We start from the raw sequence: 17472 nt of genomic DNA on the forward strand, positions 1-17472 counted from the left end.
TATGAGGCAGTTGTGTGCAAGCGCTCTCCATTACTCGCACAAAAACAAGCGGGTGTTCAGTGTCTATTTAGTTTCGAACTCCAGGAATAAACTCCTCCATAGAGCAGCAAACAGAGCAGTATTCATCTGCCTTAATAGGCAATGCATAAAGTGCGAGCACACACACACACTTATAGGCCTGGCTTTGCAATTCATGAGAGTACCACGTGAGATTGAGGTTGTATGAAGGTGAAGCCAAACCAAACTGAGATTACACCGACGGAAAGACTTTTTTTTTGGAAACCCAGGGGAAAAGTGACCTTTTAAGTAGCACCTAGCAAGAGTGATTCATCGCCCAAAAAGTCACAAGTCGATGTAGAAGTCAAACCATTGTGGAAGTAAAAGCATGATACACAGTCTAGCTCCCATTTCATCACTTTAGAAATCTTACTAGTTACTGGATACCAGTTAAAATGCGAAAAGTAAGGAAAACATCACACAAAGCAACATGGTTTAAGGTCGAGATGTTACAGAAGTAGCAACAGATCTTTTCTTTCAATACAATCTCATTGAAATTCGTTACTATTTTCCATTTTGGTGAATTGGTGGCTAATTCGTATGAATGCGTACGATCTCATGCGTTCGTCTTCGTACATCCCAATGACGGACATGTTTAAGGGTGGACATTTATGTTTATATATTTATTTCTAATAATCATACGTTTTTGACGACTTACATCATACGAATTCGCCACCTTGTAACATAGTATTGTGACGTAAATCCAACAGCGTACAATCAATTCACAACAGTGAAATTGATTCATGAAAAACAGAAGTTGTTTCATTTTAAGTTAAGATCAAGTTATGATATTTTAATAAAAAGAAAACAAATGTATAAAAATGTGGGTTTTTAAAAAAAAAATTTAAGTAGGTAAGCATGTGATTGAGAGCATGTGTGACAACATCTGATACATATGAAATATGGAACATCATTTATTATCAACAAAAAAAAAGAGCAGATCTGAAACCCATGAATAAAATGTTTTAAGCTTTATTTCATGTCTCAGTACTTCAGCAGCTTATGACAGTAACAAGAAATCATAACTTCTTAAGTTTGCTTGATTGAGCATCATTGTTCGTCATTTGTGCTAAAGAGGCGGGACTCCATCTCTAAGAGGCGTGTCTATTACATATTGAGGCGGGGCTAGTGTTATAGGGGTGAGGCCTAGCACTACAGAAGAAAAGTTTTGGTTTCCTACAATCAGGTGTTTGTCATCCAGCTCTCAATGTTCAAGTCCAAACATCTGAAAAATGTTCTCCAGATGGAAGCTTGTGTTGTGAAGAGCATCAAAACATTCATTTAGAGAACAAGATGTGAGAGAAAAATCAAGCAGAACCTCTGGAGAAGGTGTGCAGACACAGGCACTTGTAGAGGCCGCTGTCGAGAGGAAAAACAAGGGCAGGAGAGAAAGCAAAGTACATTTTCCATAATATCTAGATAGGCTTTTCTCTTTTAAAGCATAAATAAGAAAAGCCAACCTCTTAGAATTCCCACAAATGCATATGTTGAGCTGTTCTCCAACATCCAGCTCTGTTTTAGTTTTTTCTTTGTGCAGAAATGCTGGTTATCAGATCAACAATGTGACAAAACAAAGGCTAAACATTCCAAGTTCAAAGTAAATGAAACACCTGTAAATTAATAATTAATCTCCTATTATGACTGTTGCAGTCCAAATGTTCAACTAAAAAGACAAACATGGAATGACACTGCATTTAGTTACAAATACTGAACTGATACCTGCAAACCTCAACACATCTGTTCATATAGTAAGACAAATCAACTTGTGCTATGCAAATCCTGTAGTGTGTTCGTGAACATAAATAATCCCGAAACCATTTGTACAGTTTTTGAGACACTAACATAAGAATGAATTGTAAAAATGTTGCCTACACCGATTCAATCGCACTTATTAAAAAAACAAACAAACAAAAAACATTCTTGTATTTAACAATTACTATACATAAACACAAATTTATTAGTTGCTAAATATTATTTTTTTAAATTCTTGTTAAACAAAAGAGTTCGGAAACAGTGCAAACAAACTTTTTAAGACATTCCTCCAAAGATATGACATTCAACATCACACACCCTGACAGTGTGTAAGACTGTCCTGGGGTTAAAGGTCAAGGGTGGAATGTGCTGCAACACTGTGTATGATTGGTTAGAGAGAGAGAGAAAGAAAAAGTGATAAAGAATGTGCATTTATCACCCCTTTACACTTTCCCATGATAATTTAAGGGGTCCTTTTGCAGACACAAAGAAATGAAGTGAAAGAAATAATAAAAACAGGAAGAGAGCAACAAAACATCAAGAGAAAGTGAAATTTCCACAGGCTGTTTGAAGTGGGGTTTTTTTCTTGACTTTTTCTGATTCTGAAGCTTTGTGTGTACACTATAGTGAAGAACACTGTTCTTTAAGAGCAGGTGCCACCGATTATAAAGTCCGGTTCCCGAGTGAAGTGAGAGCTCACGGCACACATACCATTCTCCAATCGGCTGCAGAGTTTAGAGTTTTTCCGGCGCCGGGCCCCTCCAAGCACTCTGCTGCCCCCCTGTGGCGAGTGTCTGTCCTGTATGCACACACACACATGCACTGCCACTAGCTGTTGCTGCCCCCGCTGGTGAGTTTGAGACTCTTCATTTGATGCTGGAGAGAGTCTTTCTCCATCTGGGCTTCCGCTAGCGCCATCTTGGCTTTGGACAGCTCCAGTTTCAAGCATTCATTCTCCTCCACGAGCAGCTGTGTGGATGGAAAAGATCATTAGCGTGGCACACAAAAGTGTTTATGGTTTATCAGCCTGGATGCTTTGCTTGAAAGATAATTGTTATTGTATAATTGATGTTAAAGGGGTCATCTTTTGATCATTTTATTTTTTATCTGAGGTCCATTTATAAATATTAATCAGGGGTTTTAAATGTTTTTAAATGTGTTCATGTTAAAATGTTGTATCAAATATGATAAACATGTATGTTTATCTCTCAATCATTATTATTGCATTGCATTACATGTTTTGCACCCACAATAAAAACTACAGCGATTTGATCATGAAACAAAGCTTTTAAATATCATCTTAATAAGACATATTATTTGAAGAAATAAAGTGACTGACATTTATATGCATGTTATGCAAGTAGTCTGTAGTCAGATCTAACTGACTTACATTACAAGCTATCATAATTTCATTTTACTTTTTGGTCAAATAAACTGCACTAAAATGCATATTTTGCTCAGTTTGGGCCTCAGCCTTTTCTCTTCTTCTTGAGTATGAGCTCCCTATCTCTAAATGAAACAAAAGTCTGATGTATCAAATATGACACTCAAAAACATATGCAAACGTCTTAAATTATTTTTCAGATTTTGTCTAAAGGTTCAATAAACTTTCATTTAAAGACACACTATGTAAGATTTTTGATTAAAATATCCCAAAACCACCAGAACGATGTTATATATTTTGTTGATTTGTGTACTTACATTATCCTAAATGTTTCTAAGACTGTTTAAATCCAGAGAAATAAGCAGTTTTAACCAGGACACGGACCATGTCCGTGCGTCGCCTATTAATGACATCATACCCGCGTTACCCTCGATTTCTGGTTTTATTTTGTAGAAACCATGGAAACACCAACGACGCTTTAATATATTAGTGTTTTATTAGACAGGTGAGCAACTGTTTGGATACATTTATCGACAGAAAACTAATCATTGCTATACAGCTCAACACAGTTAGTCTGTTTAAATCTCGTTTTCATAAAAGGTCCCATATTGTACACCTTTCTAAAGTTTTATTTTAGGTTTTGATGTCCTTAAGAATATATATATTTGCGGTATAAGTACCAAAAACCATCTCAATATATTTTTACAGCTCCTTTCTCAGGAGCTCTGCCAAAAACAGGTCGATTTTGGCCTGTCTACTTAATATTCATGAGCCTCTCTTCTGATTGGCCTGTTGTTTTCTAAGTGATCAATCACCATTGGTGGTGATGGAGTAGTTCTGACATCACATTTATACTGAAAACACAACGTCTCGTGAAAAGGAGTGTCTGTGTGCATTTGTCTGTGGATTGACTGTTTTGAAACTTATATAGTAGTTACATAGCCCCTAAACCTCTGTTATCATGAAAAAAGCCAGGAAATTTCAGTTTTGACAATATGGGACCTTTAAGAAGTAATAGAGTACTATTTTTGGTACGCGAGTACCATTTTTACCATACCTAATATCGATCTAGCTCACTGCAGTGTGCAACAAGTAGTGTTGTCACGGTACCAAAATTTCAGAATTCGGCACCAATACCAGTGAAAATCCACGGTTCTCGGTACCAAAGGGCTAGAAATCAATAAATTCTTTGATGATACTTCCTCGTCGTCATCATGGAGAGCGCAGTTCGCACCGGTCGATCTCGGAATGCGAATGAACTTACTCTGAATTTTAGTATTGTTTTTATATGAGGATCATTTTTCAAATACAAGGTCAATATTGATTTTCACTAACGACAAAACAACAAATTATCCATGAATTTATATGGAACTAATCTTTAAAAGCTTTCCATCTTCACTCTCCTCATGTAACGTTGCATTCGGAGATCGACAAGTTTCTCCTTTCCACAAGCGCTTGCTCTCCTGTGGCGTCTGTCGTTGCTATGCAACCATGAACATAGGCGCGCCTGGAAAAACGAGCGCGTCGCGTCGCTTCTATTATGAGCGCGCTTGCCGCGCGCCTACATTTGGAATAACGAATTTGCACGCGCAAAAAACGCGCTATGTGAACGGCCACTTATGGCAACGTGACATTAGCCTAATCCAAAATATTTCCATATGTGTCTCTTTCCTCCTTTCTTATCAACAAGTGGATTTACAGCCACCACATCAGCAGCACCGCCGGTCGCCATGTCTCAGCGCTTTAATAAAGAGGACGCGCAACTGCACGCGCTCAGTGCATGCGTGCATGCATGCGCATCAGGGAATCGGGTTTGAACGGGTCCTCGGTACCACTGGTACTTGATTAAGAAAACTTGGTACCGTGACGTTTACATTTTTAATAGCTGTGAGTTTCTAGGGATCGTGAAGACATTGATTAGCTTGCTCAGGTGTGATTGATCAGGGTTGGAGCTAAACTGTGCAGGACAGTGGTCCTCCAGGGCCGAGTTTGAGAAACCCTGCTTTAGAGGGTTAAAACAGGCAAACCAAGACATGGTAAAAAGACTTACAGACATACATTTGTATATAAGGCGCAAAGTAAAACGTTCACATAAAGCTGCAATTTTACCCTGTGATGCATTTCATCATGCAAAATGTACATATCGCAAATTGTACCTGTTCTCTACTTGAGGGGGTGGGGCTTGTGTGTGACAGAGGTGCAGTCTGAGTGGCTTTCGGCTGACTGGCCACACCTACAGGAACTTCAGGGACAGAACTGAGCCTGCTGTCATTCACATGCCCCGCCTTCTGAAGCTTTGGGTCCGCAGCGCGTTCAGCTGTCCGAGGGGAGAGAGGGGAGGGATGCATTTAGAACGTGCATTCCTGAGCTTTAATCTTATTTTAAAATAGTTCAAAATAGAGGCAAACTTTAAAGTAAAAGAGAGAGTGCATGCATGTGCCAGAGGGATTTAAATGGGGGGGAAACACTATAAGGAACTATTATAGATTAGGAGTGAAAAAGAGATAAACAAGAAGTAAGGGACATGAATAACCTCGTCCAATGCTGAATGAGCCGTCATCTTGACGATGGATAAGCAGATTATGAATATGCAAGGCGATGGGCGTGGCATCGGGCTCTGATGCTTTGTCACGGGGACCATCATCCTGATTTAAACACATATAACATGTCGAGGACACGGCAAAAAAAAAGCAAGACCTAAACTTTTGTGTGCATTTCACTGACCAAAAAAGAGAAAACACTAAATAAACAAAGTGAAAGTTGAATTTGACTGATACCATTATGTTAATTTCTATAGATATTGCGATAATACTGATATCGATCATTCTTTTGGCCATGATAATTGTGTTGTGAAATATGACAATGTCTAAATGTACCTTGAGGTTCACGTGTGTATCTTTGATGGCGATCTCCATGGGGAGGACCTGGGAGGTGGAGTCATCCCCCAGGAAGAGGGCGAGGTTTCGCAGTGATGTCATGAGGAAGTCGGCACTGAAGGCCTGTAGGCGGCACTGCAGGAAGCCGTTCTGTTCTGCGAGAGGAGAGTGAACCGCAGCCCCCGGGCCACTTTCCAGCCTTACTTGCACCTCTGGATTTAATAACACCATGCTGGGGTCAGACCCTGACCCAGAGCCTGTGAGAAACAAATACAATTAGAAATGAAGTAATGTCCTGATGTCATCTTTCACAGATTTGGATTGTGGTGCCAAAAATGTTTTGTTGGTTTAAAAATTTTCAGTTTTGAGCCATGAAATGCTTCGTTCACACTGACAAAGTGAGTTTGGAAATATCGCAATTGCAATTTCTGAGCGCATGAATGACAGAGCAAGTGAGAAACTCAGAATTCTAGCTTACACAAGCTGCTGAGTTGTGATGTCGTAAGGGATGGGTTGATGATGAAAGACTGATCTATGATATTGATGGTATCATATTTTACACCAATAATCTATATAATTTATAATCCATTAAAAAGCTACAATGATAGTACAGTACTATTAATACCGAATACTTTTAATACAACTGATAACTGTTTCAGACACAAGATTGTACCAGCTTCTTTTGTATGAAACAAGTGAGAGCTATTCTGCACGACATCACAAAAGAAGCGCTGGTTTCAGTTCCATGGATGAGCAGACTTTTATATAGTATGACATTGCTATTGACGATGGTCATTATCAGGAAATAACAGACCTGACCAATGTTGTGACTGACAAATGTTGTGACTGACCAATCAGAATCAAACATTTCAGAGAGCGTTGTAATAAGTCATAATAATGAAAGCAAGAGCCTAACAGGTGCACTTGAAGGCAGAAAAAGATTTTAGGTCGATAGTAAGTGTTCCTGCTGCAGGATAGCCTGACGCGTCGCTTCACATTTGCATAACGTTAAACTTTTCTCAAGTACGGTTCCTGTTGCTCTCATTGAAAATGAATGATTCCAGGTCTCTGTCAGTGTCAATGCCCCTTAATACTTAAGCATATGCCATTACAAAAAAAATGCACGCAATAATGAAGATCCACATGATGAAAACACCATCTACTCCATGTTTCTCCATGCAATGCGATAAGCCTTGGAACTACAAGAACACATGAATGTGTACACAGTCATGCAGGAAACCAAGGGATCACTAATGAGTGGAAGTCAAGGGCCCGCTGCACAGGCTGTGGATCCAGACGGGAAAGCGGGACACGGGAGACAGCCACCAGTCTAAAAATAGACAAATCCAAAACATTGAAACGCTGCTTTTAAATTATGCATTGAATCCAAAATGTCAGCGCAACAATGCTTGTGGTAATGAATAGAAATCTCATTGAAAGATTTCTCACAGAAATCTCATCTCATCGCTTTTGAGCATGTGAATAAGTTTGAATTTTTTTGCTTTAGAACAAAAAGAGATTTGCACATCATGTTTGTGATATCAAACGTTCAATTCTTCAATGTCCTCTGGAAATAGTGGAGTTGGAAAGACCATCATTACAAGAGACAGAAGCGATCATTCCTGTCATTCCTAGCTGAACATTTAATTAATCTTTCAACAGTTGTGAATAAAACAAGCAAACGCAGCACTTTCCCTACTAAGTGCAGATACTGAAGAACAGCAAGAATTCTGCAAGAGGAAAGTGAATGAGTGAGAATAACTGAAAATAGAGAACATGGGAGCAGGTGAGAGAAAGATACAGGGAAACGGACTGAAAAACAGAGGCTAGCAGAATCAGTCAAGAGAAACTGAGCATGGAAAAGCCTACAGATTATTGCTTGGAGAGGAAAGAGGCAGTGCTCTGAAGCAGCCTAGATAAGACGAGAGCGAGTATGTGTGTGTTTGTGTGTGTACAAAGTCTCCTGAACCAGCAATTCTGGTACTGCAGAACCCAGTGGTCTGTGACAGCAGAGAAACGACAGCACAAAACCAGAGCAGCTAAGGAAGAGAGCGAGAGAGGATGAAAGGGAAGAGCTGGGAGCAGTGGGCGAGAAAAATGCCCCATTACAATTCACACATCACACAAACTTACTATACTGCAGAAAAAAAGGCTCTTATTTAAATGAACAGTACTTGTCCACTGACTGAGGTGCTGTTTACATTACACCGTTTTCAAGCTCACACATAAATCCAAAAAGGCAAAAGATAGAAAATAGGAAAAAAAGAGCATGGAGACATTTTAATTGTTTATTAATAAACTAGTGTTTTCTGAATCAGTGTCGGCTGCAAAGATGAACATGATGTTGACTCGTCATCTCCATGTAGTGGACGCGCCTATGGAGAGAAACGCACCTCATACAGATTTGTTTTCGACTTGAATTGGTTTGTTTAAAAGTAGACATTTCAATTTTAAAAAAATATATATTTTCAAGTCAGTAAGGCAAGTAGCCTATACGCTGAGTTTAAGTTCATGTAAGTGACACGCTGCAGTTCACAGAGACCGAGAGGGCAGAAAGCACATCTTGTTTGTTTTCTTTATTTTACAAAAAGCACAACCTTTTGTTATTATGATTATACACAAATAAATAATAGTAAACCCTTTACAGTTCCGCACTCCGCACAAACACTTCTAGGTTAACATTACAACGGTTATGTAAAGTTTCTACTACTTACATGTTTCAAACGATAAGCCATTTTTTAGATGGATGGATGATAGGCAAACGCCATACTGTAATTACCACAAGGACCCTCACGGACTGCGTGACTCCGCCTGTGGAGTTAACTACCTAATAAAATCTTGGTCGACTAAGCCTCTAAAGGGAACAGCCCTACTAAAAACTGAAAACTTTTTATGCGTTTTGGGGGGGAAGGAAAACGCAAACCTTTGAAAACGGGTTTTAAAGTGCAAGTTTTTGAAAATGATACCATTTTCGCCTACAAAAAACGCGAATTTGAGAAAACAGTGACTTCATGTGCATGCATATTAAGTGTTCAGTTTATAGGCACATAGTTTCTTTATAAAGTGACATCTACTACTGGCTAACTACTAGCCTGACATGCATAATACAGCGTTTTTGATCAATTTCGCGGATCTGTGTCAACCGGGATTGTTTTGACAACGTTGTTGTCTGTACGTGAAAAAAAACAAAGGAAAAACTTTTCAGTTTTTAGAACATCATTGTCATGTAAATGTACTAAAGTCTCTAAAACACCCCTTTAAAGCACTGCTACTAGAAGCACTAAAGCTAAATATTAGATATTAATATTAAAGAAGCTTCAATTTCTCAATTGACAAATACATTTTTTGCAATTAGTTTGACTAATCCACCAACTAGTCGTTTATGAAGATATGTACAATAGGTACACTACCAGTCAAAAATTTGGGGTCAGGTCAGTTTTTTTTTTAGTTTTTTTTTAGAAATTAATAGTTTTATTCAGCAAGGATGCATTCAATTGATCAAAAGTGACAGTAAATATATTTATAAAGTTAAAAAATATTTCTATTTTTAGATAAAAAAAAAACTGTTCTTTTGAACTGTCTATTCATCAAAGAATGAAAAAAAGCATCATGAAAAAATATTAAGCAGAAAAACTGTTTTCAACATTGATAATAATAATAAATGTTTCTTGAACAGAAAATCAGCATATTAGACTGATTTCTGAAGGATCATGTGACACTGAAGACTAGGATCATGTGACACTGAAAATTCAGCTTGGCATCAGGAATAAATTACATTTTAAAATATATTAAAATAGTAAAAAGTTGTTTTAAATTGTTTACATTTTTTTTACGATATTACTGTTTTCCTGCATTTTCAATCAAGTAAATGCAGCCTTGGTGGTTATAAGAGACTTCTGTCAAAGACATTAAAAAAATCTAACTGACCCCAAACTGTAGTGTATGTGTTCAAACCAAACACAAAAAGTGCTGGGAGAGTGATCACACAACACACACAACTCGTGCAAACTCACCGACAGCATCTACACTCACAAACGTGTCGTGCGCACAAACACACACTATGTAAACATATGAAGATACACACTTAAAGTACCTTCACCACTCTGAGTGGCTGATGCTGAAGACACTAAACCTGAAAAAACGCAAACAGCAAGGGTTTATCAGGTGTAACATTGACACATGTGCACACACAAACACAGGTGTCAAACGGTCTTACCCAGGCTGCGGTTGCTAAGATACTGCCGCAAACTGACGTTGCCGAGCTGATTGGGTTGGATCCGCCCCACCTCCAGAGCTACTGCTGTGTCATCACCCTTCAGATCCAGAGAACAGCAGACCGAGTGAACCTTCAAAACCAGTACCGACACCTGCAAACGCATGCAATACAGGTATTATATACATGACAACACATTACTAACACTGTAGATGCATAGATAATGTACTTACAATCTCATTATTTTCATTCAGAATAACAAAAAAGTTAACTTGGGAAAAGAGGAATGAAAGGAGAGAGGAAATTACAAGGTCTTTTGTGGGTTCGTCTATGCTCTGTGAGGCAGCGCTGATGGCGTCAGGTGACTGGGCCTCATCGGCCTCCTGAGCGAGACTCACATTAGCCCCTTCTGTAGAAATCTGTTCATTTAGAGCATCCTTAAAGCCAGAGATCGATACATCATCTATAACAAAACACACATGCATATTATTTGATTAGAGCGAGAGAGTGTAACTGCATATAAAAATAAATGATCAATTTCCCATCACAATTGGACCTGATGTTTAGCTTGCGCTAAAACTGAATGAATTTGTGGTTATGATGAAACGCAATAATAGCCCAAACCTATAGATGTTACAATACAGCCCCCTTGTGGTCACTAACGTAATACAGCTCTGGTATAAGAGAATACACATCAGTAAAACATGGTGTTCTGGAGTGCATGTACCTCTCTCCAGCAAATCACAGTCCTCCAGTGAGTAGCTGTCTATGGAGAGATCATCCAGAGACTGCAGCGAAGGACTTTTCTTCATGTTCTTAAAGGACACGGCGAAACTCGACTGTGACTTGCCCTGCATCAAACGACCACTGCAGAGTACATGCAAAAAAAGCAGGAAAAAGTGAATACAATGAGCACATGTCTGTGCTAATATAAAGAACACCAAGAATGATAAAAAAAATATATATAGCATGATAGCATGAACAAAACATTTTTAGGCAAAAAATCAAAACACCAGTCAGAAACAGAGTCAGAACACGTCCACGGTTTTACGCACAACACTACAAGGGACAAGCTAGTGTGAAATGACCACAATCACAATACCAATACCACGGTTTTGTCCACAAACATTCACACGCACACTGATGGGCACAGAGTCCTACAGAGGGTGCCTTACATGTTGGACATGGAATATAAGGAGGTAGACCTGCTGTGCGTGGAGGTTAAGAGGTCAGAGACCACTGATAAACTGCCTTTCCTTCAGAAGAGAGATTAAACAAACACACACCACCCGTAAATCACATTCAGAGCAAGGAAGCAGTTGTGTATTGGGTTTTACTCCCAAATACACACATACTTATAACATCCTGTTCATATATATTATTTATGCAATCACTTCTACATTCAGTTAGAAAACAAAGCCACAAAACTCACAATCCCGTTCCCAAAGCCTGACACCCTACATATATTGTACAGTATGGGCCTTGTCCCACTTGATGCAAATACTTGCAGACTTGTGGCCTTCATATTTGGAGTCTGTGAAGGTAAAGGTTAGATCAGGGGTGGAAACTCTGTACCTCAGGGTCCACTTTCCTGCTGAGTTTGATCCAACCCTGATCAAACACAACTGGAAAATCCAGTGGTGGACGAAGCACACATTTCAAGTACTTGAGTAAAAGTACAGGGTGGAATTGAGGTATGATGTACTAGACACAGATTAAATAGGTTACAGCTCAGTCTGACATCGTTATGAATTATTTTGAATTGTGAAGTAGCCAGCACTAGTCGATAAGCATTATTATGCAGATGCTTAATATGTATTGATCTCCAAATAAGAAAACGTTTAATTTTATAACTCGCTCTAACCAGATCATTTGAATCAGTAGAGTTGTTGACTCGAGAACAGATGCAATCAGATTTGTACAATTCATGAATGAATGAATCATTCAGTTCGATTTCTGTGTTAAAACGATTTAACAGGTTCATTGAAAAAAATCAGCTTGTGGAGTAAAAAGTATTATTATGCTTTGGCATGTAGTGAAGTAAAAGTTTCCCAAAATAAAAATGCTCTAATAAAGTACAAATACTTGAAAAATGTCCTTAAGTACAGTAATGAAGTAAAAATACTTCATTACTGTCCACCACTGGAAAAATCTAACCTTCATAGTAAAAATCTAAGGGCCAGATTTACTAAACGAGGCAAATTAGTGCGAAAGCACAAATCCAAAAAAGCGGCGATGGGAGTGGAAAGTTCTGCGCGTGATGTACTGACGATGCGCAAATTAAAGTACTCGTAGCCGGATCATTTCCATAATGACCAACGCAATCTACCAGGACCAGCGCAAATAAGTGTCTGGTTTAAGACATGCTTTTTTGGGGGCGTTAAATAATGGCGCAAATACCAGTAAATTGACTAGCGCAAACCTTAGTGAATCACCTTGCATGATTAATTTAAATTCTCTCCTCCCACTTCTGAACAGGTAGGCTAACTCCTACAAATGCATATGGTTTAATCTCAGCCGCAAAAACAACTCTGTCCACGCCTGTCCACGTGTCTTTAGTAAATCCTGACAGTAGTTTTTTTATCATTATCAATTTTCAAAAACCAATCAGGAAAGAATGGTTAGTTGTGTTCTAAATATACAAACAATGCAATACCTGGACATGGACTGAGGCAGCCTGCCTCCCTGACTCTTGTCGTTCCACTCCCTGGAAGAAGTGTCGGAGATGGGATCTATTACCGCAGTTCCACCATGTGAGGTTTCACTCTGTTGCCCTTTGATTTCAGTTCTGCTGCCCTCTACATCAGGAGATCCTTCTCTCAATTCCTTCTCCCTCCCTCCAGATGTCACGCTACTCCTCTCATCCATAGACGCCTTTCTCAGAGCAGGAGATGGGGATGAGGAAGGAAGGAGAGGAGATACGTTAAGGCCATGCGTACCTGCAAAAAGGAGCTGATCTACGTTTGGAGTACCCTCTCCTTCAGCCAAGGGTATCTCGTGTCCCTCGCCCACCTCACTCCCGGCTTCAAGAGTCGTCCTGCTTTCTGAGGGGGAGACATCAGAGTCCAGGGGGCTGGTGCTTAAATCCGGTTGGGGAATAGGCTTTAAGAGTAGTGCAACTTCTGCACTTTTCATGAGCACGCCCACGCAGGCGCTTAAGGGTTGTGTGGGACCCTGGAGCTTGGAGCCGTACTGCTCCAGATCTTGCTGTAAAGTGCGCTGCAGAGATTTCACAGCATGTTGCAGTCTGAGCAGGAACATATACTGCCCATGGCTCACCTGAGCACTCAGGTGCTTCTGAACGTGCACTAGCACCTGCACGTCTACTTCACTGGACGAGGACGAGGAATCAAGGGAGAGAGACGAAGAGGATTCACTGAATAGGCCATCTAGAGATTGTGGTTTGTGGAGACCATTGCTTGGCGTGTTGCTTGGACACGCATCAGTGGTGTAGTACTCCTTAAGAAGTTTCTTCCTCTGCAGACGATTGGCAATCTCTGCTGACTCACTGCGAGGCAACAGACCCAACCCTACACCTGCTCTGAGCCTCTCGTTGTGCTGTGCAAATCTTGAAGGGTGGCATACCCAAAGTGTCAGAGGGAAAGAGTCCACGCAAGGTGTCGGACGACCTCGCCCACTGCGTGAGCCCTCATAGTCCACCCAGAACTGAGAGAAGTGCAGAGCCCACAAGTCAGTGGCTGCTGGAGTTTTGAGGGCCTTGGTGGAGAGAGATGGTGGAGCGAGGCCCCGGTACACATCATGAACACGTGTATCCTGCTCATGAGCATGCCGCTGGAAGACCGGATGGAGCACAGAGGAGGAGTTTTGGGCATGAGGAAAGGAGGAAGAGAGGGAGGTAAAGAAGGGTTGCTCCTGGAAGGCCAGCAAAAGGGCTTCCAGACTGGATCGTGTGCATCCGGAAGAGTGCCGTGTGTTAGTGGCTACCATCTCAGATGTCTGCACTGACAGAGAGCGAGGCTGGCCAGGCTGAGCCTTCTCCTGGTCTGCAGGAATCACCAGCTACAAACATTAAAACACAGAGTTATATATTAAAATGCAAAAAAGAGGGTACAAGACATGTACAGCATGGTTCCTCAAATTAGAGCCTGTAGAATTGCTGATTAAACTCACCAACCTGTAATTTTCTATTAACAATGAAGACCTTGACTAGCTTGCCTAGGTGTCTTTAATCAGGGCTGGAGCTAAACTCTGCAGGGCAGTGGCCCTTCAGGGCAAGAACTTAGGAACCTTGATATCAAAACTTATTGGCTTCAAAGAATGAAAACCTAGTGAACTGACAAACTCTTTTATGCCTACAAGGGGAATTTAGGAAAGATAGTTATGATGTTACCTCGAATTTGGGCCAAAATGAGGTACCTTAGCTACCCACAATTTGAAACAGACACTGCAACCCACATTTCACTGGAAGTATGCAAACATAATTTAATTTCTACCTTCAGCATGAGTCCGTCCACTCTGATATCTACATGTTCGTCAGGTTTCTGCGAGTCATTGAGTTTGTACAGCTCCATGAATTGTTCTAAGCTCTGACGAAGGTCCAGTGCAAACAGATTGAGCCAAACCAGACTGCGTGAGTCAAGCACCAGCTGTAGCGCGTTCAACTGCACGTACAGGTTGGGACAAGGGACTGAAGGGAGAGAGTTTTATTCATGTCAATTCAGAGAATGCTTGAGTTGAACTGATATTAAGTGAATGTTCTGGTCTCGTCAGTGTTAATGATGGATGTGGTCGCTTCTGTCTTACTGGGATAGTCTTTGCCATCCGGGAAGTAGTACTCTGTGAATTCGGCATGGATGGCCGGCATCTCTTGGGGGAGATAGAGGGTTTTCTTATTGCAGGATATCATGCTTTGAGGACTGGAGCGTGGCTGGTCTGCTGTAGACACCTTCAACACAGCAGAAAAAAATACTTTTAAAAGGTCTCACATTGTAAGCATTCAAGCCGAGAGCATCTGGTATGATGTCAATGATGACATCATTGGTTAAACAGCTATTGCAGAAGGGATTATCAGTGAATAAGTTTCTGCTTTCTGACTTGGACTATAGCATGCAACTTGTTTTTTATAAACGAGTATGTAGATTGCAGAAAATTGTGTTGTGTGTGTGTGTGTGTGTGTGTGTTAATCCACACAAACCTGATAGATGCTGAAATCTGCCATCCGTAGCACAATTGAGCTGGACATGAGTTGGGTTCTCGGTGCAGATGGAGGCGAGAAGGATGTGCTGGAGTTGGTGGAGATCTTTCCTGTGGGAGACACACAAACTCAAAAGTCACAATCACAGTGGATCATCTGCACAAACCACAGCCATGTGTTTGTGTGGCACCTCAAACGCACACCAGAGAGGTACCTGTCTCCAGACACCAGCAGCAGTTGGCCGTGGGGGAGAGCGGCCACAAGCCATCTGGGCCTGAATCCAGCTCCCTAACCATAATCCCTTCACCCTGCGCCTCTAAGACAATCGAGTGACGGACTGGGGACACAGAACCCATTACGCAAAAAAAACTCTTAAACTAGGACAGGTGTTAGCTGCTTTCAGGACACACTTAATGACCACTACAAAACACTCGAAGGACTTTATTAAAGCCATGATCACCATATGCTCATAAACATTAGCCGTACTGCGCTACTGAGCTAAAAACGGTACACTTTATCTAAAGGCCCTTACACAAAGACTCTGCTACACTCTCAGAGGCCACATGGAAAACTTTGAACATCACTGCAGCCCATAACTGTGTTGTCCGTGTCATCTGAAAGTGCCCTACAGTCTTTGAGAAGAGCCCTTAAAGTGTCACAAATTCTTGCTTTATTAATAGTGTTTGGATGGGCAGATATCCAGATTTATGCATCAACGAAGAACAGCTGTTGAGTAACCAGTGTCCAGATCACATTTAACCAAAAATCCCCCAAAAAACAACAAATAAATAAAATGTATAAATAAAATAAAGTTAGCCGTTTTTGTTTTATTATCATGGCAAATATACATTTCGCACCCAAATTCTCATTACCAATAATGTGTAGAGAACTTTTTATGCATTGTAATAGCCATTATTATTCCCAACAGCGATTCTCATTACTATAAAACAGTATTTTTAAATGTATAGCTGTAAAAAAAAAAGTAATGTAAATACTATAAATGTAATACAATGTAATACAAATGTACTGCTAAATCAATAATACTATGATGTATAAACACAACAAAAATGATATTTTTTGTATTACAGTCATAGGGGAAAATGTGTTAAATTGTCATGAATATAATGTCACAATGCAAAAAATATTTATGGTCCGAAAATACTTTCTGAACATCTAATTCTGTACATTTTACCGTATGTTACTGTTTGAGGGTGTGTAACGAAAGTGTGTGTGTGTGTGTGTGTATCCTTACCCTCCTCTTTAAAATGCAAAACATATTTATGGTCCGAAAATACTTTCTTTTGACTTTTTGAGTCAAATATGATCCAGACACAGGATAGGTTGCATTAAACTGATCCATTTTTTGTTTTTCAGTTACAGTAAGTGTGTGTTAATGGGCAGGGCGTTCTCACCGTGCTGAGGGGAGCTCTGGGACTGGCCACTGACTACGTTTTTGAGCATATCCACATTAGACTTAAACTCCTCCAGGAGAGAACGGACCCAGGTCTCACGAGACTTTGTGGCCTCGCTGTAATGCATCCAATGCAAACAGCCCTCACCTGAGAGAAAGAAAGGCATTTTCTTTTTAATAATCTGAACATCTTCCTGTTCAACAGGTTATTAAAGGAAGAATCTATTTTTACCAGCTTTGTGGAAGGGATAATAGTCTACAGTTATAGAACTGAAGGACACCTGCATTGCGCCACCATCTAATCTCTTATTAATTCCTGCAGAAAAGAAATAAAAAAAAGACATATTTCAGCTGAACACCACCAAACGCACACTTTTTGGTGTTAACAGTATTGTGTGTGGGGCTGTGGGCATGTGGTACCTCTGTCCTTGGTATTGGTGTCGTCACAAATATGCAGGTCCAAGTGTGTGATTTGGAGGTGGTGTGAGGTTTCACGAACATCATAAGAGTTGAAGAGCCGTTCCATGGAAGCGCTCTGATCTGCTGTGCCTGAAGCCTGCTGTGTGCGCACTTGTTGGGCTGAGGGGGGTGCCGGCGTTACCTAAAAAACCAACAGAGTTGAAA

General features: G+C 40.3%; 1 protein-coding gene across 3 annotated transcripts in view; it reads right to left on the reverse strand.

Annotated features, from left to right (window-relative positions):
* Nucleotides 1-1010: 1010 nt before the first annotated feature.
* Nucleotides 1011-17472, reverse strand: part of bltp3b (bridge-like lipid transfer protein family member 3B) — a 34545-nt gene continuing 18083 nt past the window's right edge. Inside the window, exons 8-22 of one of the 3 annotated variants that reach the window (XM_081364449.1) lie at nucleotides 17269-17449; nucleotides 17081-17164; nucleotides 16850-16996; nucleotides 15438-15547; nucleotides 15047-15188; nucleotides 14737-14930; nucleotides 12939-14302; nucleotides 11010-11149; nucleotides 10591-10745; nucleotides 10286-10436; nucleotides 10163-10201; nucleotides 6070-6326; nucleotides 5727-5838; nucleotides 5350-5510; nucleotides 1011-2778 (exon numbers count right to left, since the gene is read on the reverse strand). In XM_081364449.1, coding sequence (XP_081220575.1) covers nucleotides 2638-2778; nucleotides 5350-5510; nucleotides 5727-5838; nucleotides 6070-6326; nucleotides 10163-10201; nucleotides 10286-10436; nucleotides 10591-10745; nucleotides 11010-11149; nucleotides 12939-14302; nucleotides 14737-14930; nucleotides 15047-15188; nucleotides 15438-15547; nucleotides 16850-16996; nucleotides 17081-17164; nucleotides 17269-17449 — 3378 coding nt within the window. In that variant the 3' untranslated portion in view covers nucleotides 1011-2637. Of the gene's footprint in view, nucleotides 2779-5349; nucleotides 5511-5726; nucleotides 5839-6069; nucleotides 6327-10153; nucleotides 10202-10285; nucleotides 10437-10590; nucleotides 10746-11009; nucleotides 11150-12938; nucleotides 14303-14736; nucleotides 14931-15046; nucleotides 15189-15437; nucleotides 15548-16849; nucleotides 16997-17080; nucleotides 17165-17268; nucleotides 17450-17472 lie in introns of all 3 variants that reach the window. The other 2 variants (XM_081364448.1, XM_081364450.1) reach the window with 2 other exon arrangements.

Source organism: Scardinius erythrophthalmus (assembly GCF_964197995.2).
Source record: "Scardinius erythrophthalmus genome assembly, chromosome: 4".
In the NCBI taxonomy this organism is placed as follows: Eukaryota; Metazoa; Chordata; class Actinopteri; order Cypriniformes; family Leuciscidae; genus Scardinius; species Scardinius erythrophthalmus.